The sequence below is a fragment of the Rhagoletis pomonella genome, unplaced genomic scaffold (assembly GCF_013731165.1).
Source record: "Rhagoletis pomonella isolate Grant_MI unplaced genomic scaffold, Rhpom_1.0 Rhpom_scaffold_01379, whole genome shotgun sequence".
Classification (NCBI taxonomy): domain Eukaryota; kingdom Metazoa; phylum Arthropoda; class Insecta; order Diptera; family Tephritidae; genus Rhagoletis; species Rhagoletis pomonella.
The window spans coordinates 8,764-35,592 of NW_023459933.1; the positions used below are offsets into that span (position 1 = coordinate 8,764).

The 26,829-nt window shown below is 34.8% G+C and overlaps 2 protein-coding genes across 2 annotated transcripts; one reads left to right on the forward strand and one right to left on the reverse strand.

Moving 5' to 3' along the window:
* The first annotated feature begins 496 nt into the window (after positions 1-496).
* Positions 497-12,891, forward strand: LOC118752294 (8-oxo-dGDP phosphatase NUDT18-like). The gene is made up of 3 exons (XM_036487164.1): positions 497-667; positions 10,466-10,787; positions 11,322-12,891. The coding sequence occupies exons 2-3, from the start codon at positions 10,511-10,513 to the stop codon at positions 12,092-12,094; spliced, it is 1,050 nt and encodes a 349-aa protein (XP_036343057.1). The 5' UTR covers positions 497-667; positions 10,466-10,510; the 3' UTR covers positions 12,095-12,891.
* Positions 12,892-19,012: 6,121 nt separating this feature from the next.
* On the reverse strand, positions 19,013-25,710 carry LOC118752295 (tricarboxylate transport protein, mitochondrial-like). The gene is made up of 5 exons (XM_036487165.1): positions 25,690-25,710; positions 23,227-23,500; positions 20,533-20,659; positions 20,234-20,457; positions 19,013-20,173 (listed from the first exon to the last, which is right to left on the reverse strand). The coding sequence occupies exons 2-5, from the start codon at positions 23,426-23,428 to the stop codon at positions 19,767-19,769; spliced, it is 960 nt and encodes a 319-aa protein (XP_036343058.1). The 5' UTR covers positions 23,429-23,500; positions 25,690-25,710; the 3' UTR covers positions 19,013-19,766.
* Between the last annotated feature and the right edge of the window lie 1,119 nt (positions 25,711-26,829).

Genomic DNA, 26,829 nt, shown 5'->3' on the forward strand with positions numbered 1-26,829 from the left:
ATCATTTTGTGACTGATCTGCCGACATGGTCCACGGACTGGCCTTTAAAATTAAAAAATGGAAGATAGAAATAGACTGCTGCATAGATAGTGACCAACAGTTTCCCTGCATAAAGTGAAATATAATTTTTATGTTAAAAACAAAATTTATTTATGTTATAAAATAGTTTTTATGTATCATAAAATGGCCTATGCTCTATTGAGAGTGGCATAAATTCAAGTAAAACTATCTTTTAAAATTTTTGTGGGGAAAAATTGCACCTACAGATTTTTTAAAATTGCAACTTTTCATCTAAAAGTGAGTAATCTCACTCAGTGTAAGAAAAAGATCCTATTGTCAAACGAGCGCCATGAGAGCTCATGGCATCATCTATCTAAAGATCTTACTCATCAACACAATACTTTTTCGCTTCTAATTACAACCAGTACTCTGCGCTTCCACCCTATGATGGCTAGCAGCTCTCAATGGAGAAGCAAATAAACCGCTCAAACAATTCGAAAACAGTCACGATTCAACATTGTACCGTGTCTCGCGCAAAGCGCGCACCGCAGCAAGTAGACGCAACGCAACATCGAATACAGAAAGTCAGAAGGAATTATTGTAAAAGTAAATACTCAATAAGGCAAAAAAATACAAAAAAAAAATAGAAGAATTCGTTGAGAAAAAGGTAATAAAGAAATTGTGCCGCAAACAAAAAAAGAACGATGTGTATACATGTGTGTGTGTGTGTGTATGTCGCTTTAGTGTATGTGAAAAAAGAAAACAAAAGATTTAAGCAACGAACGCGAAGCGTACATACCAAGGCGCTTGAGTTATTGTTTTGGTTTTGTGGTTCCCTGAAATTTGCATATAAAATACTTGCATACCAAACATTCTACAACAAATTAGGTGTACAACATTCCTCACTCTTGGGCGCCCTGCATGCCACTTGTGTATGCCGATGGATGGTATAATTTATTGGTGTTACATACATACATATGTACATGCACCGCTATATGGATTATTAACAGTGAAGAATTTTGAAAGCAAATGCAGTTTTAAAGATTTAAAAAACTGCAAATATTTGTTATAATACATAATTATCTAGTTTTGCTGTCAAACTCTATAACCAGTAATCTCCGATCATCAGAGATGTTTTTCTTCATAGTTTCTTATATTGCCCTTACATTGTTATACTACCTCCATGTGGCATGATAGTTATCCACTCCAAGCCTTACCACTGCCTCAGTAGTTAAGGGCAATTACTATTTCAAACATAAAAAATGTTACAACAAAAATAATTGCCGCCAGCCGCATGAAGCCTGGGTTAAAAATCTCCACCATCACATTCTAACGGCGCGTCGTGAGACAATATTGCCATTCGTTAACTTTCTTCTTTCACTGCGCCAGCGCACGTATGCTAGACGCGCTCTCTCCAAACTTACCTTTTTCCACCACCTACCTCCCTGCGCCACTTTGCAACAGCCACAACTGCTGGCGGCATTGGCGAATTGCAAAATCGCTTTACTTCTGCCATATTCTCTTTGCCACTAGGAGGAGTGTGCTTTCTTGTGTTGTCGCAATATCCATATGGCATCCGCTTGCTACATTGGGTTAATCGTTAAAACCGTAATTACTGTTAAAGCCGCAAATAAAAAGCACTTAACGCGGCGATGAGTCTTTGGTGCGCGCTCCACGGGGCCCATACGCAGCTTCCAGTTAAAGCTGCCTCCAGTTGTAGTCGTCGCAGACTTTTGTTGTGGTCTTCACCTGAGCACGCAAGCGCCGCACCCCACTTTTTTCTTCTGTTGAGTCTGTTGAGACTTGAGTGCTTTAGTGGTAGACTACGCTAAATTTGATTTAAATGCGCCTGTCACTGTTGTCATTTATTGTCGCTGTCATTCTGTACGTTGGTTGTTAATTGCTGCTTTCTTGCCGTTGCTGATGTTGATCTTTGCCGCTTTAATGTGGTCATCATCTCTGGTAACTTCTTTGCCAGCTATGCACTGGATTTCTTGTATAAGTACGTAATAACAACACAACTCAAATTATAACAATTTTCAGTAGAGCCAAATTAAAGTTTTCGCGCTTCGTAAATTGCAGTCATTATATAGGAACAAATTTTAAGCTTTCTAATTCTGGCTGCTTCATAAAGATTTAGTAAGCTCAGTAGTGAAGGTTTCCGACTACTTCGATTTTCAAATAAATGACACAATTGCACCACCCATCGATGTTCCATAGAAAAATATGTTTATTTATCAGTCTTATCCGCTGTATAATTTAAATACATGCATGAAATTTCGATATGTGCGCATGCGCATGAGCTTTTGTAATTAGTGAAATATTTCTATTACCTTTAATCTTTTTCTTCTTCGTCTTCAGCTATAAACTACATTTAAGAGTTTTAGTTTCCTTAATTGGCATTACTTTGCGACTTTTTCTGCTTTTGTATTTTAGTAATTTTTTTCTACATACTTTTCACATAGTACAACGCGTGTTGCTTCCAAGTTTCGGAAATGTGTGTCATCTACGTCGCCCACTCAATGATGATGATTCGTATGCCTGTATGGTTATAAACATCAATTTTAAAAGTCGTTTAAAGATTAGATGTTCAATGTCATCTACAGAAGCGAACATCAAAAATACCAGCCTCATTATTAAATATTTCAGTATAATGCTAATGTCTACATTTACATATTTGTATGCTAATTAGTTTGATACTAGTTTATAGAAATAAGCAGACACATAATGGCTTTTGAAAGCTTCGAAGTTGAAACTTTAATGCACCGAGGTATAAGCCAAATGGGATTGAACTAGAAAAATTGCAGGGTCTTTCAATAGCCACCCATACACTTTGTGTTGGCATTGTCCAAACGTAGTTCACAAATTACGTCTTTCTCACGTTAAAGTACATGGAACCAGCCACATTTAGAGATTCTCAATAGTTACCGATGAAACTTTGAGGGGATGGTCGTAAGCGCTTTTAAGTATGTACATATCGACCAATGATTGCTATTTTATCGTAGGCGACGAAAGGTAAATTTCATAGGAGAGGTTTTTTTAATTCTCCCTTAAACAGTGTAAAAATTTATTTGGATTTAAATGGGCAACAACATCATTGAATGATAGCTTTCTAATGGGAATATTTATCTTTTGCATACCTTATTTTCTAAAGGTAAAATTGCGCTGACGATATTTTTCCTGAACATGCTGAAAGGAAAGTTATCACAGAATTGGCGCTTGCGATAGTTTTTATGCTGTATAATCTGAATATTTATACACGAAGGAGTGCGGGTACTTAAAGGATTATTTGAAAAAAAAAAATGAATTTTAAGTCAATTAAATATAAACACTGCCAATCAGCAGAATAAGCTCAACATTTGTTCATCTTTAACTGTTTGGTGCATCTACTAGATTGTCCACAAGTTTTCTTCGTGGATGCAGTGTTGTTTTAAAAGAATGAGAAAAAAGAGAAATTTATGTAATCCTTGGCCAGAATAGGTTCAGTGCCAAAATCTTCATATTAAGGAGATTTTTGGCAAGTTTCGAAATCAGCTGTTATATTTCTCGACTCGTCTTGTGTTTTCAACTTTGCTATTGGAGAAAAAAATTACTAAATGAAAACTTTCAATCCAGAGAATAAAATAAACCACTGCAATTTTATAAAAAGAAGGCTGAAGTGCAAAAGTTATTGTAAGTAGAAGAATAAAAAAAATCTTAAAGTATGTTTACATATAAATATAATCTCCATCAAAGATAGTTTTTTAATCACCCCTTTTCACAGGCAAATCTCAGATTATAAGCTGTCAAATTTATTGTGTTTGTTATTCTGACATCTCAAGGAAAAGTTATGTTTCTTGCAAGGAATGAAACCGATTCAAAATAACGTTCCGGTTTGGGTTTCGGTTTTGCCAAGTGTTTCGGTTTCGGTTTTGGTTTCGTTCTTCAAAATTTATTTCGATTTTGGTTTCGGTTTCGTTCCGGTTTCGGTTTTTCACAGAAATTTTGTTGATATTATTTAAATCACAATATCTTAAACGTTGAGGAAAGAAAATCGAAAATTACAGTTCACTGATAATATCAACACTAGGTTCTTTCCCTAACAATCCGGACCGGATTTGGTAATTAGAGAATAAGAGAAACATTTTCTTTCAAAAATGGAACAAAGTTCAGAAGTACGGAAACGCAAAAACCCACATTTTGTGCCCACAAGTCGAGAAACAGCTGATTCACCTTGTTCTTGTTTTGGTCACTTATACCATGTTCTGACCGACATCGGAAACATGTTTTCGTTGCTAAAACTGGTTTTCGACCTAAAACTTGTGTTTTCGTCCATATAAAATCTGTTAAACGAAAACCAGTTTTCGCTGAAAACTACTTGAAAACTCACTTTCCACTCATTCCAATCGGTGTCTTCACTAGTTTTTTTCGATTATTTATCGAAGTGGAAGTCATATTTTATCATCTTTAATACGCCATTTCGGATTTATTGTTAACTGCCTGGCCAAAGCAAAATAGGAATGAAAGTTAAAGGATGTAAATGAAAATAAAATGAAGGAAAAATGTTTGTTTGTTTGTTGTCGGTCAGAACATGGTATTAAATGCAAACACTTGGAAATTGAATTTTGGTTTCACAAATTTGATTTTAAGTACATGGATTGAAAATACATCAACAGGCCATTCACTTTTCCTTAAAAGCACCAAGTAACCACCACCACTTTGACACTTTATCCATTTTTACTCGGAGAAAATTTCTGGCTGTTTCGGGCAGGAAGAAGAATACACTTACGATCGAATCCGCTCGAATTTTCGCTCTCTATTACCCATTTTGTTGAGTACAGGCATGATTTCTGGGCTATTTTGGGCACACGCGAGATCTCGCATTGCGTACGGGAAAGAAACTACTTAAATATAATTAATCGATTATCGATTCACAACAACAAAGTCATCAGCAGATTTTTGCGAAAAGTTACCTTGGCATACTTATTTACTACTTAACAAGAATTTTAGCAAAATGTTGCTGATTTTGGTTAAATAAATCATTTATTTCAAAGAAATTTTTATTTATTATTTTTGTAAATTTCTGGAAACCGATTGAAACCTGTGATTGAAATGGTTTCGGTATCGTTCCTTTTCAGGTCAAGATAACGGTTACGGTTTCGGTTTCGGTTTTGAAAAACGAAACGGTTTTAAACGGTTACGGTTTCGGTTTGGGTTTCGGTTTCATTCCTTGGTTTCTTGTCTGTACTACCGTGATCACTTTTGCAATTTAAATATATTTTAATGTAATATTTGTTTAAAACTGCCTTTATAAACCTCTTTTCCTTGGTGGAGTAAAAAAAAATATTCCGACGAACTGATAAACTTATCTTTTTTTGAAGTCGGTTAAAAAGTAAATTTTTTGATATTTTTGGCTTTGCTTTTCAATTACAGATATTTATATCAATAGGGATTGAAGAAAGCATTATTAATCCTTGGGGTGCATTAGTTGAAGCTATTGTACCCCAGTTAAATCAGAAAATCAAAGCTTTTTTGTTCTAATACCACATTCATTGGCTTTCGTGCCTATCAAAATAAAAAATAATAAAACAATGATGTGTATAATTGGAAACAGAAAATAATGGCGAGAAAGACCAAAGTCGAGAATGCAAGTTTTGCCATAAACAGACAAGGCTGCCTTCAGACCACCTTTACATTTTCACTTCTGAACCACGATTGGTTGTCTTTTCATAGTCACAGAGACTTTTCCTATTTACTATTGCATTTTGGATCGAATCCATTTAATATAGTACTTTGTTTATTTGGCCGGCCGCTGTGGTGTAGTGGTAAGCAGTGCGCTTCCACTCCGCAACGTCAGGGTTCAAACCCTGGTCAAAGCAACATCGCAAAAAAAAAGTATAGAAAAAAAGGGTTTTTTCTTAACAGCGGTCGTCCCTCGGCAGGCAATGGCAAACCTCCGAGTGTATATCTGCCATGAAAAACAGCTTCTCATAAAAATACAATCGCCGTTCGGAGTCGGCGTAAAACTATAGGTCCCTCCACTCTATGCGACAACACACACGTGGCGCACGCCACAAATCGGAGGAGAAGCTCGGCCAAACCCTAACATATATGTAAGCGCCAATCTATTATTATTATTATTATTTGGCCTGTGAAATTTTGATCTCACTGGATTTAATTTTTGAGGCTAAATGACTGTACTTTGACCGTAAAGTGAGAGTAAAGCTAATTTTAAACAACAAAGGACAAAATAACGGTAAATAATTTGTAAATCCAATATCTACGATAAGATTCCAATGATTTTTGCGCAAAAACAAATGTTGGGCGTTGAACATTTTTTTTTAGAAGTTTAGGATAAATTATAATTAAAAGCAGACTACTGTACCTAGCAAATTAGTATGTACAATTTGTTCAACATACACATTAAATCTTTTCATCCATACGAAATTACAACGGAAATCTGTGATGCATGATTTTGGGATTCACGTTAAGCTCTGTTAAAACTTGAGAACTTTTCGAGGCTAAACAGTGTTTAAGACAAGGTACATCATTTTTTTTCGCCGACTCCTGTCGAAATGCTGTAACAACTTGCCAACACTTACAGGTAGCTGTTTTGGCCATCCTTCTGAAACATTCGCCAACAACCTCAAAATTTTATTTCAGCTGCTAAAAAATATTTTTTTTTGTTGAACTAAATACACAAAACAACGCGTGAAGGAAACAGCACTCAGGCTCCATTGTACCGTTTTCATGTTCCTTTGAATCTGTTTCAAATCTACTTGATTCACGAATGAATCGAATCTGATGGTTGGGTGTCAAAGAGATCGTCTCTCAACACATCGCTTCCAAAAATCATACCTAATCCTGGAAAAGGTAGGGCAGAAACACCACCATCTCATTCTCTCCAAGGCAGTAACGGCAAATTGGGTTGTCATGTATGCTGATCACAGTCAGGTTTTTGTGCCACGTAGAATATGCAATCAACAGTCCCACAAGTAGTCTGCAGTCCAATCTGTTCAATGAAAGTAAAACCCCAGCACGACGCTCCGAATTTGAAGACAACATGAGTTTCATTTACTTGCATCCTCTTGAAGCCCTCCACTCATTGCTGAGTGAAATAATCACCCAGTTTCTGTCAGTGTTTTCGTTGGCCGAAGTTGAGAGTGCTATAACTGGTTGCGGAATACCTGGTCTGAGCCCTACCCAGCTTTTTCACCTATTTTCCACGACGTATGTAGTTCATGCCGAGGCATATTTCTCAAGAAAAAAGTTCCTGACCCTGTATCAGTTTTGAAGCCATCAGTGAAGATTCGACAGTGTGTGAACCCGGGGTGAGTGGACTACTACATAATTTGAAAACATTAGGGTGACCATCGAAAATGTTTTTTCCTTGGAAATTTCAACACTCTACCCCCTAATTTTATTCATTTTTATGAGAAATATTATTATCTATTTTTAAAGATTTTTTAAAGGTTATTTAGAGGTCGTCGATGAGGTCAGAAAATACGATTTTGTAGATCTATTTGTTTTTGAACGACTATTTTTGATTCGATTTCAAATATCGAATATGATCTGGGAATATGCATATAATAATCTATTGTCGGAGTTGGCTTGTTGGGTAAGATAAAAAAAAACAATATTTCAAAACAATATGTACTGCTGTCTAACATTAAAAATATTTCTAAATAAACTTGTACCTCATTTATTGCAATCGCATACAAATTGTCGAAGTTAGGCGACATTTATTCAAAATTGATATATACAACCGATTTTTGGCAAAGAAGTGATTTTTTTTAGGAAGTTTTAGGAAAATGGGGGTGGCACCGCCCATCTATATCATATATGTGTATCTCAAAAACTACTTGACCGATCTCATTTTTTAAATCGGACGAAAACCACGGTCTCCACCAACGTAACGGTAATTTCAAAAAAAAAAAACAGGTATATTTTAGGGGGAGTAGGTTTAGTCCGATTTCAAAAAGTGTGTACCAAATATGGTCGAGATCGGTCAAGTAGCTTTCGAGATACACATATATGATATACATAAGTGGGCGGTGCCACCCCCATTTTCCTAAAATTTCTTGAAAACCCACTTTTTTGCTAAAGAGCGATCGTATATATTAAGTTTTAATAAATATTGATGAATTCCTTAGCCACACTGCTAAAAAAATCTGAAAGTCTGGTACATACACAATATAGATTCTAGGCCCTATTTAAGAGAAGTTGCCTAACTTCGTGATTTTAATAAATGTGGTATCCGTTTGTTTGAAAATAAATGTAATTTTGGACAGTACTATATTGAAATTGTGGAAATTATCGATGGTCAAAATGTAAAAAATTAAGAGAAATATGTGATTTTTTTACCCGTTAAAAAATCCCAACAAGCCAAGTCCGACAATAGATTATTATACACCATTTTAAAGGTCTATATATCCTCAAATCATATTCGATCTTTGAAATCGAATCAAAAAAAGTCATTCAAAAATCTTCAAAATCGCATTTCCTGACCTAAATCGACAGGTCTAAATTACTTTTAAAAATCTATAAAAATAGCCAATAATATTTCTCATAAAAACGAATAAAATTAGGAGGTAGGGTCTTGAAATTAAAAAAAAAAACATTACCTCCTAGCAACAAACAAAGAGGACATAGCACTGTTGTCAGCCATTACTTCCAAGCTATAAAGGACTTTGTTGACTCATGTATGTACTGCAAGTCAGGGATCGAACGAAGCATAACTCTTGTCCCGCAGGCGCTTTTTTAGGCTTAGCATAAATCAACCTTAACAAATCTTTGATCAATCTTGTCTTCTCATATGACACAGCAACCTAAAAGATGTCTGATAAAGAAGAGATGTGTTCGAGTAGTATGGGAGTAGGCTGTCCAAGCCCAGATGGATCCGTTTGTACATGGTAGGCATAGCTGCAGGGAAAAAAATCCTGACAAATTTATTTTGCTAAGTTGAAAATGTACTGAAAATTGTGTATATGTACCGAATGTACTTTCAAATTATATTATTTTCAAAGGAAAGTTTGGCGAGAGGAAGATCGACACATATCATCTATTTGTCGATTTCAAAGCCCCTTTATAAGTATGAAAACATGTCCGAATTTGGTATCTCTGCGAAAATAATATGGCTGTGTAAAATGGGATTGACTAATACCACCGGCTACATCAGAATTGTGATTTATCTTTCTGTCTTATAGACAAGGTGGCTCTTTAATATGTGATTTCTTTAATCTGATGTTGAAAAGGATAATAATAGCTACAGAGCTAAACCACGCAGGTACTTTTTTACAAGGCGTAAACTTGCTGGCGTATGCAGATGACTTTGAGATCATCGATCTAAACAGTTAAGACGTTTTTTTTTTTTTGCCTTTCCTAAGTTGGATATGGAAGCATAGCTGAGGGAAAAAGAGGACAGTGCGAAGTATCTTCTGTTCTGAAGCAAACAGTCCACATCAGCATCTGATAAGGCAGCCGCCCTTGGAGTGTTCGTGACAGATTATGCTAAAGATTTATGGCAATTTACGAATTTTTTTCAGCGAGTATTGGAGAATACGAAGCGATTAGCTTTACAACGACATTGACATACACCCGAAAATTTTTCATCCGCCATAGTAAATACATGGAAACCAAAAGTGTAAAGTGAACCGGTTCGGGGAAAATAAAACTCATGACAATGCTGATTTTTATGGATTGTTGTTCAATGTTCAAATATTAACTTAAGCCTAAGTGGAAGGTTCTACCACCTTTAGTTTAATTGCGGTAGGTACCTATTCAAACTTCGCCAAAATCAGTTTTTGCTGTTTAACAAATGACTATAAGTGACCATCAAGTCAAGGAGCAGTAATGGTATTCTCAGGGATAGTAGTCAAAGGTTCTAGCTTTAATTCTAGCCTAAGTCCTTTGGTTTCTTTGCTAGAACTTATAAAATATTGCAAACAACGAGATTTTTTGACACTTGGACCTTTTTTTCTCAAAATCTGGAGCTGACAGAACAGCACAAACAATTCTGTCAAAAACAACTTTGTAATTTTTACTATTATAAGATAACGATTTGTTTCTAACACAGCAACTGCTTATCGACACTTAACGAGTCTTGTACCAAACGCTGATTTAGGTTTCAAGACCCTAGGCTCTGAAATATGATTTAAATACATATATTACAACATACATATTTTCGATTTGATTTCAAGATTTTAGTTTTTCTAATTTGCTTAATTACACTGTTCTCCAATCGGGGACATTTTTCCCGTCTATCAGGGTGCATGGCGGGTAAGCCTTATATGGGTAAGCTGGTTCCAGTGGTGCTGGCGGACTTTTCTAGGTTAGCGGTAGAGATCGATCGTTTTGGGGTCTCCCGCTGAGTGCATTGTTTATCGGACTTAAAAACTAACATGGAGTTATTTATATACATAAATACACCCATACATATACAGAAATGTGTAAACAAATCATTTGAATGTTCGATGTTTCTTTTCAGCGAAACTACAACGACCAACACTATAGTGTGAGGGATCGCTACAAAATGCCTCAGACCAATTCCCACAATGCCGCAGATGCCATCGAACAAAAGTTACTCGGCATACTCGCGGCACAGGATCTAGGCGATATAACACAAGAACTATGCGATTTCTCCCTCGAGGAACAAAATGCAACAGCCGAGGCTCAGGGTATACAACCAAGCGCTGCGGCCGACTACATACCCGTGCTGGGCAAATCCGTGACCTATATTGTAGCCTGTGTGTTGTTTAATGAGCGCGATGAGGTACTCATGATGCAGGAGGCTAAGCAATCTTGTGCTGGTGAGTTGAAATTATTATCGTTTTTAAAGGGTTTAAAAATAAACACTTTTACTTTCTCAATGTTGTTGTGGCTTTTTAACATTTTTATTTTTCATTTTTTATAATATTAAGAAAATCAAAATGTTAAAAGTCACACTAACATTGACAAACACAAAGTTTAGGAAGAGCCTGCCTGAAACTATACAATAAAGCAAATGCATGTATAGAATTGACAACAACAGCCACGCTGTCAACTTTAAATAGCGGCAAATCAGTTGTACTTGATAGTAGTAGGTTGAATAAGGAAAATAAATTACATAGCAAGAGTTTAGGGGGTATGCATAGCTCAGTGGTTAACGCTTGTGACTTTGCACATCGATGTTGCGGATTCGATCCACGCTGAAGTCTAGAAAAACAAGTATGATGATATATGTGCTATAACTTCTACCGCTAAGACTTTGTTGCTTTTTCCATTTTTCCCAATAAACATAATCATAATAATAATAATCAATAATAATAATAAACATTTTTACAATTGCATTAATTTTATTTCAGGTAAATGGTATCTCCCAGCTGGGCGCATGGAGAAAGGTGAAACCATTTGTGAGGCAGCAGTGCGTGAGGTGTACGAGGAGACTGGCCTTAATGTGGAACTCACCACACTTTTGGCCATTGAGGTTGCGGGTGGTTCTTGGTTCCGTTTCGTGCTCACTGGCCGCGTAACTGGTGGCATACTGAAAACACCCGCACAAGCGGACAATGAATCGTTGCAAGCTAAATGGATTTCTAGGCTCTCCGAATTGCCGCTGCGCGCCAATGACATTCTTAATCTAATTGATATTGGACGCTCCTACAAAGAGCGCGCTTCGGCACCACAGGCGCTAATGCACCATCCAGACGTTTTACCAACCAAATACTCACACCACAAGAACTACTTGCGCGTAGTGGCAGTCATACGCAAACGCGCCACCAATTCATTGAATGTACTCGTTAGTGAAAAGAATGTGCACCACTTCCCCACCGTCGAGGTGCATCCACAGCGCAGTCTTCACTCGACGCTACGCAAATTTATGATCGAGCTATTTGGCGCGGAATTGCCGCAACATCGACCGCACGGCATACTAAGTGTAGAGCACTGTCCGTCACCGATGCCATACACCAGCGATGGCATCTGTCTAAATGTGTTGGTTGTTTTCCGACCACCATTGGAAGAGGTGGCGCTCATTGGTAAATGCACGTGGCACGAGCTAGGAAGACCGCTCGAGGAAAAATTGGCGCGTATACTCTCTAATAAATATTCCACGATACCACTAAATGTTATACGTTAGATATGGGGTAGTGCTAGAAGTGGTTAGGGTGATGGTATGAAGCAGTATGAAGAAAAGAACCAATAAGTAATAGAAGAACTTATACTATATGCGTGTTTACTATGTTTGTATGTACGTTTTACTCAGGCGTACAAACTCACAAATCATACATTTAAATCGAGCATTCAAAAGCGCAAGCTGCCGTGACTGCGGGGTCGCGCGATTATACATATACTATGTTTATGCTTCTTTTCTACGCGGTTATATTCTACTCCGGTAAATTCAACCCACATGCATAAACATTTTTTTTTATCGAGTTAGCATGTATACACGTGTAGAATATGTATACACATTGTTTTTACACCGGTAGAAATCTGAGCACGGGTTGAAATTTGTACATAAAAAATTTTAGAAGTGTTAGCCAGGGTTGCATTGGGTTTTATAACTCTAGTTGAAAATTTACTGTTTATGCTTGTTGACTCTACCCGAGTTGAATATAACCGAGCAGTAAAGAATCATAAACATAGTAATATCTAGATAATAGGTTTGTTCCACAAGCTACTCGAAGTTACTTCGAGTTACACATACGCGTTCCACAAGCAAGTTTTAGAGTTTCTTTGATATACGCTCGCAGTTTGAACTTTGTTCAGGTTTTTATAACTACAAGTAGCCTGTGGAACAAACCTAATATCATAAGTATATAGAGAGAGAGAGACATCATGATAAGGTCACCCACGTACTGGTAATTTTTGTCTACTTAATTTTTTCAGATTAATTTTAATAATTATTTATAAAAATATAATTCATTTTATAACAAAAACCATAATCCAAGTTTCAAACTTTGACAAAAATTGATAAAAAAAACCAACAATGTTTATCAAAAATTTACACGTTTTATTCAAAACTTTTACTTTTGGGTATGCAGTAGCTTTATACGAATGTTAGCTATTTTTTTAAATGGAAGGAAATGCGCATCACCGTCAACAAAGAGAATTGCGAAAAATTAACTTGCACTTTTTACCAGAATTGAATGGGCTATAAAACTGCATACCCAAATAAAATTCTGAATAAAGTGTAAACATTTTAGATTTAAAAATATTTTTTGGTTTTGGTTATAGAATAAACTATATTTTTATAAAAAATTAGTTAAAAATAATTAGGGAAAAACTAGTCAAAACTTATTAATATGCGGGGTTATAATTGTGTCACTGTCTATATTATATGTACGTATGTACAACAATATTTATTTTTTAAATATTTTGCTTTTATATACACCGATCATTGTTTATTAAGTTGCTGTTATACAAATTTTTATGTTATAAATAAAAATTTCCTGTTAACTCTCTAAGTAATACTGCGTCATTAGTTTCTATGTTAAATTTTAGAAATTATCTCGGACTGAAGTAAAGGTAAGTTAATTAATTTAGGGCTTCACAAAAAAAAATACACTGACGAATTGGTAACAAGAAACAAAGTATGTCTGGTAAAAGCGAAAGATTTGCACTTCATTTGCACTCATTTACTTCAATACTGTTATAGATTAAAAAAACTCCCAATTTTTCACTCACTTACTATTCTGCGTTGGTAAAAAAAATTTTGTTACCGGTAAAAAAAGTTCCCGGTAATATTTAAACCCTTTTCGCATTCTGCGCACTGGTAAATTGTGTTACCATCTCATAAGCAGGGAACAAAATATTGCCCCGTGAAGTATGCAACACCAGAATTTATACAAAACTTCAAAGCTGAATTTCTGAATAGATTAAATTGTTATCAAGGTGCTTGGAATTGCGGTTACAAGAAGTGGTGTTATTATTTGGTAACACTATTTTCCGGTGTCAAAATGTTCGGTAACAAGCAGAATAGGCCTGTTAAATGAAATATGAAATTTTGACATTTGTGTACAAAGGAAAATCAAATCAGCTGTTCTAATAGCACCACTTTGTGTATATGGGTCATTCCATATTAACAATTGAAAAATATATTTGCCTGGGATACTACTTTGTGTTCTGGAGGCAAAATAAACCGACACGTATTTTTGTATTTCAGCATATTATACGAAATTTGCAAGTTACAATTGTTTAAACTTTTGAAGTGCAAAAAATTGAAGATATTTTAAAACGTTGTAGTTATGCAACGAATTCTTATAAATTGTTCTTATACCTGTTTTAAATCTTTATAAGCAAATGATAATAATAAAAAGTACCAATCTTTGGAATCGTTTATTTTGTGATTAAATGAACCTTAAGATTGAAGATTATTTCATAAAGTTTTCACAGTTCAGGAGTTTCTGTTTAACAACTAATTGTTCATAACAATATGCATTGTATATAACATATGTATTGGATTTGCAGATTTTTGCGCAATGTGGCTACAGAATTCATCGATATTTACCAAAAATTCATTTAATTTTAGGTGTAAAGTTGCAACGGTGCAATCTAGCGCTCATTTTGTAGTTGCAAAGCCAAAAAAAAAACGTTTGCTAGATTTCTACGTAGGAACTTTACACCTAAAATGCTACAAATCGTTAACTCCCCTAATGATTCTTAAGCAAAAACTTAATTTTTTATAAAACTTTTGAAAAATGGGAATGACACCGCGCAATATCAAATATGTTTGTCTTGGAAACCGACTCCCCAATCTGTACCATATTTTAGAGGGCCTGGTTTCTTTCAATTTCAAAAATTTCAACATGATGCTAAGCAGCAGCTGACAACGGTTTGAAAGTGTCAAAGATGAGGAAAAATAGCATAACATTAAATTCAAAGAAAAAAAATTTGTAGGCAATCTCAGAACTCAATATTGCGTAAACAAACCGAATTTCAAGTTGATAGCATCACAACAATGAAGTTGATGCAAGTCGCCTAGATCGGGTATATGGCGGCTACATGATATAGTGCCTCACACCGAAAGAAATCTAGTAGGACAACTCAGAACTCTATTATCTTCATATATAGACCTTATGCAAAAAAAAAATCCATATTTGCCCATAGCCGATTTTCGCTTCTGTAGGATCCGTTTTCGGTTCTTTTGGAATGGTTTTTCAGTTCCTTTTACTTATTTTTTTCGGTTCTACTGGACCCGTTTTCAGGTCTTTTTTAATCAAGTTTCGATTCTGTTAGAACCGTCGTTCGGTTCTTGGAAGAACTGGACCGGTCAGTTCTCTAAATGACCCGGTTATCCAGCTCCAGTTCCTGGTTTATGGGCATTACTAACGTGTACATAAAATTTGGTTGGTGAAATGGTTTTCAAGAAACACATATTTGAAACAAACAGACGGTCCCAGGCCCTATTTCGAAACAAATTTTCAGTTGTAAATTTAGTATGTAAAGAGAATACGGCATACATTTCAAAATTCCTAATTGTCCCTACGTCACTGGTGAGTTCTTGCTAAATGACTATATTTTATTAATCTGTTGAAAAATTAAGAAAACAAAAATAAAGAGAGGCTATAATTTTCGTCTATGCAATCTTTTACTTCATACATACATAGTTAATCCATACCAGTCACAGTTTTAAATATTTCTATGAAGATTATGTCAGCCGATTTTTTAAAGAAAACAAAAACCCGTACTACATACATATATATATTTCACACACAATAAATCAGGCTTGAAAGTTAAGTATTGTGTTTAAATTCTTTGAGGACACAATGGTAAAATAGAGCGATTTCAGCTTCCCACCGGTCACATTAAGTCAAATAATAGTTACAAAGAACTTAGAAATTGGTTGGTATTTTTTTTAAGGAATTTCATACATCAGTTATTTGCCTAAGTTAAAACATATCTTTGTAGTTATAAGTTCCGACGACATAGTTATAATGCACAATTGATCAAATTATGGAGTAAAATATCCCACCAGTCACAATGGAGTGGCCTTGACACTAGTATAATGAAATGCCAAGTTATTCAACCTAGGATTCTTAAAAACCTGTTTAAGTGTTTCCACCGCGCTTTCTTTAGATTTCGTTGACATTTGCTAATTAGTGTGTGTGTTTATGTAGAGAATTTCGCCATTTCACATGAATCAGTATGCAGGGTTGAACTTTTTAGTATCTAAAGGTTTGTTCGTTCGTAGGATTTCGTTGAAATCTGTAGTGCGATTCACTACGCTATTTTAACAACACTTGTTACTGTTAAGTCAGCTGAACGACAATGTGATCTATTTAGCTATTCAGTAAACGTTTCCCTAACAACATTCATTAGCGCAAAATCTGTTGTCGGTGACGATAACAAAGGCTGCTTATTTGACGACGCACAGAGAATTAAGTATTTGTATAGTAAAACCGGACAAAATTATAAAATAAAACATGAAACTTAATCATAATTAAGGATTAATAGGATGAAAATCAAGAATGATAGAATACAAGATTGCGCCCATCAGAGAGGATTTTTGAGAATAACTTTTGTGTGACGTCACACTGGTGCAATTGCGAGAGAGAAATGCCAAAACGTGAGCAAGAATGGAAGAAGAAGAAAAAATGTTGCAAGGAAAACGTAAACAAGTTGCACAAGTGTGACGCCATATAAACAAGGATTCTGTCAAATTCACTGAGAGAGGAATAGCGGTACCATGTTGGACGTAACCTCTATTTCTCTCAATCGTGGATGAAAATTACTTATTATAATTATCTTAGGATCATTTTCGTGAAATATTTAGTTATATGCAGTTGCCATAAGTCCACAAAAAACGTTTTCAGAAAAAGACGTGAACGGAATTCGTTTTGCTAGAATATACGTATTTATCACAACATTGACTGTTTTCAGGTTGACATATGTCAAAGGGAAAGCGGTGGAGGAAGTTTTCATGGTTACCATTCAATAGATCAGTTATTTAGCGCTAGGAATAGTACCTTTTATTGGACTTTTGCAATAATTGGTATATCTGACTTTTGACCGGTTTTTCTGCATAAATACTCCTATGTGCGACGTCTAGTTTGGTGCTGTTAAAAAGCATAAAAAGTACGTTCTACAATTTTTTTGTATGGAAAAAAATGCACAGCACCGCCAGCAAAAAAAAACAAAAAAAAAAGCTTTTTTCTATATTTTTTTGTGATGTCGCTTTGACCAGGGCTTGAACCCAGGCGTTGCGGAGTGGAAACGCGCACTGCTTACCACTACACCACAGCGGCCGAATTTTCTTTTATTATTCTGATAAAAAACTTGAAGTTTTTACGAAAGTTTATTGTATTTTGTTTAAATATTGCACAGGGTTTGAAACTAGAGTTTATACGGTTTAGTTACAAAATACACTATTAAAAAGTAATATGTATAACTTAAATAACAAAAAAAATATAACTTGTCTATAAGTGTTCAGGTTATAATTTTTCAATACAGCGTAAAACAAATATGGAAAACTGGTATTCAAAAGGTGATAAGTCTATTTTTTTAATTTTACAGGAGCTGAATATGCCTTGAATTTAAAGGAATTGAATAATTAAAGTTTTCAATTTAATACGTGTAGATCGTTCATTAAAAATGTAATATCGTATGTATGTATATGGATGTGCATCAAAGTGGTCCGAAAATACTTGTGAAAAAGTAAAGTCGGAGTTTTAATACCGCCACCCCTAGGATTGTTCTATACCGAAAAAAATATGTTCCCTTTTTTTTTGAAAAAAAAAAATTTAGGGAGTGCTCAAAGCGCTCAAAGTCTTCCATGATCGTGTATGGGGAGAACACAACTTTTCGTTGAAATAGTGGAGAGCTCCAGAAAATCAATATTTTTCGATCGGAAAATTCTGTTTCTGTTTTAGGAGATTCCTAGTAATAATACCCAATTATTTCTTTACCCATTTTTTCATGGTAACTATATTTTATAGGAGCCGTGAGGCGAAACACATACACAAAATCAGCTGATCTAGTAACACCACCTTATATAAATTCGGCTTAGGTTTTTGTTTACATTTTTGTTTTTCGAAATTCAATTTTTGTCAAATTACTTTACTTGATGAAATAATGATTATTTTATATTTTATTGCATCATGATTATTTTATATTTAAGGGAAAATGAATGAAAATTAATGTTTTGGTATGGAAATGCACGCAAATTGTATTAAAACAAACGCGTTTTTGCAGTATTTCGCTACGGGAAGGTTCAAGTGAGTAATTGAAAAAAAAAGAAGGAGGCAAGAAAATGAGTTATATATATGTATGTATATGTGCTTATTATGTGGTGACTTCTACACAACGCGCAAGTGTGCCGAAGTCGAGGATTCGTTTCGGAATGAGGAAACGATGGCACTACTATGATTAGGCGCATAATATACGGAGTGCTAAGGCACTCACTGCTCAAAAAACTGAAAGTCCGGTACACACATATGTACGCAATATAAATTTTAAGCCGTATTTAAAAGCGCAGTTAGTCAACGACGTAGCGTAAACGTAGGTTGACGTACGAAGCAGCATATGAAATTGACTGTTGATAGAGCGAGAGAGAAGCAACGGCAACGTCACCGCCATGTGTTGGTGAGTTTTGGTTAACACGCGAATCCCATAATGTAGATCGTGTCTGCGTCAACCTACGTCTACGCTACGTCGTTGACTGTTTGAGCTTTAAGAATAGTTGCCTAACTTCGACAATTTTTATGCGATCGCAATAAATGCGGTACCAGTTTATTTGAAAATGGGTTTAATATTAGACAGTGCTACATACGTATTTTGAAATTGTGGGAATAAGTTTTGGTCAAAAGATAAAAAATTAAGAAACAATTTTTTCTTTATTTGCCCGATGAAAACTTCCAACAATCCAAGTCTGACAACCTGTTCGATCTTTAAAATTGAATGCAAACCAGTCATCATTCAAAAGCTGATAAATCTACAAAACCGTACTTTCTGATCTAAAATTACAAGTCCCGATCTCTAAATGATTTTTGAAAAATCTATAAAAATATTTCCAAAAAAACACAATAAATTTATTGTAATTTTTATATTTTTTAACATACCTCTTTATGTCATTTATTTTTATTGTTTTTTTAAGTAAATGCGCTTTTAATCAAATTTACATTATGTAAATATTTTTGATATACAAATGCATTCAACTGTACACTAATATGTGTATGTATAGATCTCTAAAAAATACAAGAGTGCATTGAGTAACCAAATATTTGTAAGTAAGTGTTTTCATGCTTCTTTATGTTTGTAAATATGTTTTCTTTTATGAAGATGGGCGCACGAAGGAACAATAAATGCGATAAAAATATTTCTGCTACGGTAGAAAAAATTCGTTTGTTTTATTTTTTAAATTGATCTCCGTTCATGGACTATTTATGTAAGTAAATATGTGCATACATATGTATCTAAGTTTGGCCATATTCCACACCAAAGGCTATTTGTTTAATTGTGAGACCCCATACGTTGCAGTAATTTACATGTATGTATATATAATTTGTTGTACATACATTAGCTGGATCAATTGACTAGGTGGTAATTTCTGCACTTTGTCTTTTAAATCTATAACTAACTAGCGTTGTTGTAATGCTACACCGCAAATGTTGCTACTTTACATTTATATTCTTACTTGTTTGTATGTATATTTACAACTGTAAATCAAGACATACAAATATGTAAATGCATGTTATTATGTGCATGCATAACTACATATTGACACACTTATGAGCGTCTTAGGTTTCATTCCTATATTTTAGATCAACTATGCACTTCTATTCGCATCGCAGGTATTACTCATATTTCCTTGTCTATGCTTTCCAAACTTTGTTGAATAGGTCCATGAACGAATCGTAGATCATGAAGGTAATGGCTACATCCAGGCAAACACGACCTAGACGCGGCACTGTGCCCTTGTAAAATGCTGTCACACCTTCCTTACGCCAAATCTGCAAAGCACAATCCGCTGTGTTCTTATACTTGGCTGCCTCTAGACCCTGCATGCGTGTCTTCACCACATCAAGTGGTGTATTGCCGAACACTGAGGCCGCACCAGCTACCGCACCGAAAGCACCCACTACTAGCTTAGGCACATGCTTATTCGGATCTTCACCCTTATAGAGATCCTTCAGCGATTCCATTACGAAGAAGCGTATCGCTTGATTCGAGCCCTGCTTGAGAATGGTGGGTGTAAGTCCCTTGTAAACACCGCCAAAACCTAAAAACAATGTGTGAATAAAGCTAAGACTCTAAGGAAGTTTAAAACCTAGACACCAACCTTCCTGTCGCACGATTGTGCTGACGCCATGGAAGAAACCGCGATATTTGGGATTCGCACTACGCTGGTCGTTAATGAATTTTACTTTGACAGTCTCCATGGGTGTAACAGCCAAAATGGCTTCGCAGACACCGGCACCAAGACCACACAAAAGTTTGCCTGAATTGGTGAGCTGATTGTTCTTGTCGGCCATGTTGCTGCGCAGGAATTCGAAGGCACCAAACCTGAGCGAAAAAAAGAAACCAACGGTACTACATAAGTAATCTAGAATCTTTTTTGGAATCTTTTTCCAAACTTACCGCGCCGCCGATTTGGGAATACTGCCGTAGACTAAAACGCTCAAGCCACGATATAGACCAAAGAAACCGTTAGATTTTACCGTCTTCTTCACACAGTCGGCAATGCCATTGTACTTTTTGTTAGCACCTGTAATTAAAATGGAAAGCTATATGACTAAGAAACGTATTTTCAGGTGAGGCTCAGAATCCCATATGGGCTTTCCAACGTTGACAAAAGTTATTATAATTCGTCGTTACTGTAATTCGAAAAGCCAGCTCTTTCACGCTGAAGTGCTCTATTGCAAGTATTAGCAGCACTGAAAGCTCGAATAGACCGATAATTAGGTTAGAGGCACGCTCAAGCAAGTGTAGAGCAACAATCCTATGCTTAGAAGAGACTTCGTAAAGAAGAATGAGGAAACTTAACGGTGACAGTCACAGATTTGATGTAAAAAAAGCTGTTTGCTTACTATTCTCTTCTAGCAGCTCAAATTGGTAATGGTTACCAAATCCTGTGTTGAGAGAAATATATTTAGCTGACTCTTTTCTCAATGTAGGAAGGAAAGGTGATGCCTACTTACGGTGACCATTCGTACCGATCTTGGCGGGACAGTACCGATGATAAAATTGTCCCGCTGAACATTTTTTAAAACTCGGGACATATAAGTGTGCGGATTTTTCATAATTGCACCGATTAAGTCCCGATTTTCGGGGTTTTCTTTATTAATTTAATGCGAGTCTCCCTTTACTATGGCCCAAAAACAATTTTTCTGAGCCATAAACACGATACTTATTTTCTGTGATCTTTGGTTATGTGTTATTTTTTTCAAACTGGCGCTCTCGCTTTATTACTGCCTATCATTCTTGTTTAATTTTTCTTAAGGTTTTAGTAAACGTTAAGAATTTGTTAAGTTTGTTGTTTTTTAATAAAACAATACTAACATGAATTTAGTGAAATTATAAAAAATAATACTAATTTATTAACCGATTTCAAAACTAGGAGGAGGTTATCGATTCGTTCGTATATATTTTTTATGGATGTTGCAGCATAACTTTGGACCACGTTAAGCTAATTTTGTAATTTTTTAAGGAAAGGTGGTATCACAGAGGTGGTCACATACTAATTTGGCTTAGATCCGATCATTGGATCATGAAGAAACTAACGGTACCCTTAATATTTTATATAAGAATTAAGGTCGGTTTTTTGCTTAAAAGTTACTTGTTTTCCATTTGTTTTATTTCAAATAAAACTGTGATACAAAATGTTATCTATATATAATTGCTCAGTCATACGACTTAGTTAGGGCGATCTGAAGCAGTGAAAGAATTGAGCGGTACATCAAAAAGTGGAAGCTCCACAGATTATCCAAAAAAATCGGTGAAGTAGGTGAAAAAATATAAGCGTTTAAACATTTTCTTCACTCATTCTCAACGTATCTTCTATACATAATTACTGCTTAGTTAGGGCGATCTGAAAAAGCTACAGAATCGAATTATACACCAAATTAAAGTGTAAGCTCCACAGGTGATTCAAAATTTTTCATATTTCAAATCGGCGAAATGGATAAAAAAAATATAAGTGTTTAAACATTTTCTTGACTCATTCCCAACACATCTATACCTATATAAATGCTCAGTCATACGACTTAGTTAGGGCATTGCATAAACTGTTATACGTATTGTTGTTTCCTAGATCAGATGTGCACCGTCAGTCTCAATATGGGTGTGTTAAGAAAGAAGTTCAAGAAGGTGTTAGCTTCAAAATATTATGAAGAGGGCTGCCACCTGTTTGAAAAGTCGAATTTAATTAAATTATAGAAAATCTAAAAGAAATATTCAAACATGGGTGTGAAATGAAAACAAAATCTTCAGTATGAACATATGATATATCTTTTAGGTGTTTGAAGAATGTTGATACCTGTTTGAAAAGTCAAATTTAACTTCATTCATTAATTGAAGTATGTATCACCCTATCGGACTAAAAAGGTTTAAGAAAATTTCAGTTTGAAAATTCTTTTGAAGAGGGTTGCCACTTTTTTGAAAAGTCAGATGTAGTTAAATTGTGCAAATGTTATATGTAACATTAAAATATGAATGTAAAATAGAAGAATTTATTTCAATAAAAATTAGTTTCATGACTTTTTATTGTTTTAAAAGGGTTGCCACCTGTTTAAAATGTTAAATTAATATTAATTTAATTATATGAATTGTTAAAACATGGCTATCAAACGAAATATATTTTGGAAAGTTTTAGTTTACATATATGTACTTTTAGAAAGGATTATCATCCGTTTTGAAATTTGAATTAAAATTAATTATATTCGATTTGTGTGAAACATTTCAATACATATATTGTTCAAAAGTATAAAACTAAATGCCTTTCACCATGAAACGCCTCGAATTTCCAGTGATAATTTGTTTGCGACTACGATGAAAAAAGGCCTTGTACAGATATTGTTCAAAGCTGGACTTTATATTTAAGTAGCTATGAGTAGAGTAAGGCTCATTTTATTTCGTACTTCAGTTTAAATACATAATACTGCTAAGTGTTTCTTTACGGCATTCACTCGAATTTCGGGCGTTAAAACGAGTGCCGTTTTATTCTACAAACAAAATTGTATGTTCGGATTCGATGTTTTAGAAATGTTTTGTTAAAAGATTTCCCTTTCAACCCCAATAAATTGCCTTGTAACAAGCCGAGCCCAATTCACTTACCCTTTTCATCCAACTGCAATTGTGTCTTTACATATTCGGTGGGAAAGGTAATACAAATTTCAATTCCTCCAGTAATACCTCCAGCTACAATGCCTTTCACACCTTTGTTGCCCGCTGAAGGTGCTGCTGCGCCGGTATTCGCCATCCAAGGCCGTTGGCCGAATGGATTTATGAAGGCTGAATTTACACCTTTACGTTCCATATTTAACTTAAAGCTGTGCGAGTTTTCGAGTTATACGGATATGTGTGTTTGTTAATGCGGGGAAGGATGGTTCTGTAAAGAAACGAAACCCGTTACTACGTAAATTAATAAGCATAGGTACATATTAGGAATGTTAATTTTTCGGCTTTTTCTGATCCCGGGTTTTCGGGATGGGATTAGTCCCCGGGATTTAAAAATGTATTACTTTTCAACAACTTGAATCGAAAAAATTGCTTCTATATTGTTTGAGAAGCTCTCCTACCATGAAATAAATCAATTTGCAAAAGCCGGAAAAATAACATTTGCTTGTAATTAAATTGAAAATTTATATAGGTCACTTGATTTCAAGGCGAATTAATATAAGGTGATAGCAGGAGTACAAAAACAAAAATGTACATGTATTTTGTTTTTGCTTTGGCGGCATAAACTGTCAAAATCTGTAAGAGTGTGTGTAGAAATTCAAACAAAATTTTTCAATTTGATATCAGTAGCCCGTTTCTGTAACTTTTCTCTACCGATTATTTCTCTACTGGTAGAGAAAATACGTCATTCTCACCTACTAATTAGCAGTAGAGAACAGGGCGGCGAATTCATATCTCAATTCGCCTTGGTAGAGAATTGTTACAGAGAATTGTTACGGCGACAGCTGAGTTTTTCGCCGTGGAGGCCATTACGTCAAAATGATGTGTTTGTTGTAACTCATACCAATGACAGTATGGACATCAGCGTTTAATTTGTTAGTGTAATTTTTTACTTATATACGGCCAACACCACCTTGTTAAATACGCCTTGGAGCTACAGAAGCCGTGCGGCGAAACACATACACTAAATCAGCTGAGCTAGTAGTATATAAATTCGCCTTGCTTGATTTCAAACGTTTTTTCTTTTGTTTTGAAAAATTATAAAAACTAATTGAGCGAAAATAAAAAGCAAAGCCAAATGAAAGTAGAAGAATCAACATTGAACTGCGTCAAAATGAAAATAAGGGAGCAAGAATTTCGATGTGAAGCAAAACTCTCTAGGAAGACAATACCTGTAATTATTGTACCATGGTTTGAAACCTACTTTTTTATTTAAAGTGGCGTTTTTTCCCTATGACCGCAAGATTTATTTTGAAGGACTTTGTAATTTCAAAGATATGATTAATTCCAAAAAGTACTAAAAAATTCTATGCAAGAAAGAATAAAAATATGGGTAAAAAATGCAATAGGAAATTTCTTTAGAATCTAAAAAAATTATTTTTTTTGGAAAATAAATAAAAATTTTTATTTTTTATCAACCACATCTACCACTCAAGGTCTGAAATCTAACACATGTTCGCGTTTTTGAGTAGTTTTATTTTTGCTTGACATAATTTTCTTAATTTTAAGAGCAAAAAATGTCCAACACTAAACACGATATGGTAACAAGAATGATATAATACAAGTGTCCGCATTCCCGGTGACGATGAAATTTCTCAAGTAAAAGCAAACAAAGCTGTAAAATAGTAAATTTTCTCAATTTTTCGTCAGGAAACGCGGTTTTATTTTGTTAAATTGCAAAATATATAATTTATAAAAAGAATTAATAGCGAAAATGTTAAAAAACGGAGATTTTTGTGAAAGTATTAGCAAATTTAAGTGCATTAAAGGTTTCTGAGACGTTGTTTACTTTTACTTGGGAATTGTCAAAATTGGCAAATCCCAATTAGCTGTTTCTGGAACGTGCCACATGTGTTCGCTACTTCGTGATGTGATAAAAACAAAAGCTGGCAGCACTCAGCAAGGTTGCACAAATCTCTTAAAATATGTTCGAAAAAATATCTTAATATGGAAGGAACTGCTTTACACTGTCAAGGAAAAAAATTGCAAAAACTCAACGCAAATTTTAGCTACTTCGATGTTGCACTTTATTATTCTAAAATTAAAAATATTTTGGGTCTAATTAAAAAGTTTGCCATTTAGGTGAGACCTGCAGAATTTTTTTAATTTTTGTATAAATTTTGAAATCTACCACATTTTTTCCCAGATTCTACCACACAGAATTTTTTTAAAGTCCGATCACTGCACCTGAGATGAGCATTTCCACCTTGGCTCAAATTAAAGATATTGAATAACACTACAACATACTTGCTATTCGAATTATATAAAAGTGGGACATCGATGCACAGCTGCATGCAAATAAAAAAATGCAATCAAAATGCATTTCTTAAATTGAGTAGTCTACTTGCAAAGTGCGCTATGTAAAATTTTTCGATTTTTAGTTTTTGGTGGATTACGTACCTGTATTTAAAGTAGTTTCATGTCCACTAACAAAATCTTTTTATATTCTGAAAAAATAATATCAAATGTTAACTCTTCTTCCAAAAGTCGCTATCATACTTATTTATAAACTTTCAAAAGTATCCATCTTAGAAAACTGCTTTAGGTCGTATAGACTGTTAATGTTATCTACACGGTCAAAAATTTGGGTTTAATTTTTAAACCGCGCTGGGACTACTGCCATTTTTAAACTTTTATAGTCTACTTTTTAAACCAGTCAATAGTTTTACGCAATCTTTAATATATTCTGGTTTAAATTTTAGCCCAAAAAGTTCGTGGTTTAAAAATCAAACCAAAATGTTTTAATTCTAGTTTCTAGGTTTCAAATATAGAAACTTTGGTTTAAAATCTAAACCGAAATAGAATATGTTTGCACAGCGAATTGTGGTGTTGATTCAAACTCAACATATGAAAGCACATTTACATGCGTGGCTGTAGCTGAGTGTGCAAAGATGCTTGATACAATTGGTTGCTACCAAGGCTGTCCGGGTTCAATCCCAACCAGACGGAGCATGAAATTTAAGATTGTTTTTTTTTTATTCTTAATTATGAAAATGTTTAGGTTTAACATTTAAACCGCATTGTTTAAATTCTAAACCCAACATATGTGCTCTCTTTTTTATAAACTTGGAAGGTTTGTATTTGAAACTGAATTTAGTTTGGTCATATATGTAGTCCAAAAACTTTAAAATTAAAACCGAAATTTTTATCCGTGGAATTACATAAGCTTTCGAAACTATTTTGTTTCATATCAAAATGTTGCTTCTATCGAAAGCGCTACGATTAATTCGCATGGATTCTTCATAAAGCACACTGTGCGGCAGCCGAGATAGGGCGATCGTCCTCTCAGCCGACGATATAGGATTTTTTTTTTGTTGAATCATAGATTGTGTGGCATCGATTGTAGATATTTCTAAATGTCAGTTTCTAGTATCGTCCTTATTTGCTTGATGAGATCCTTCTATAAAGATACGAGTATCAGACATATTACTAATTGATTTAGACATCCAAGGCAAAGAATGACTTGCTCCATGATGATTTTCAATTTGAACATTAGAGTAACATTTTTTGCATGTCGGATTCATCAGTGCAAAAATGTAG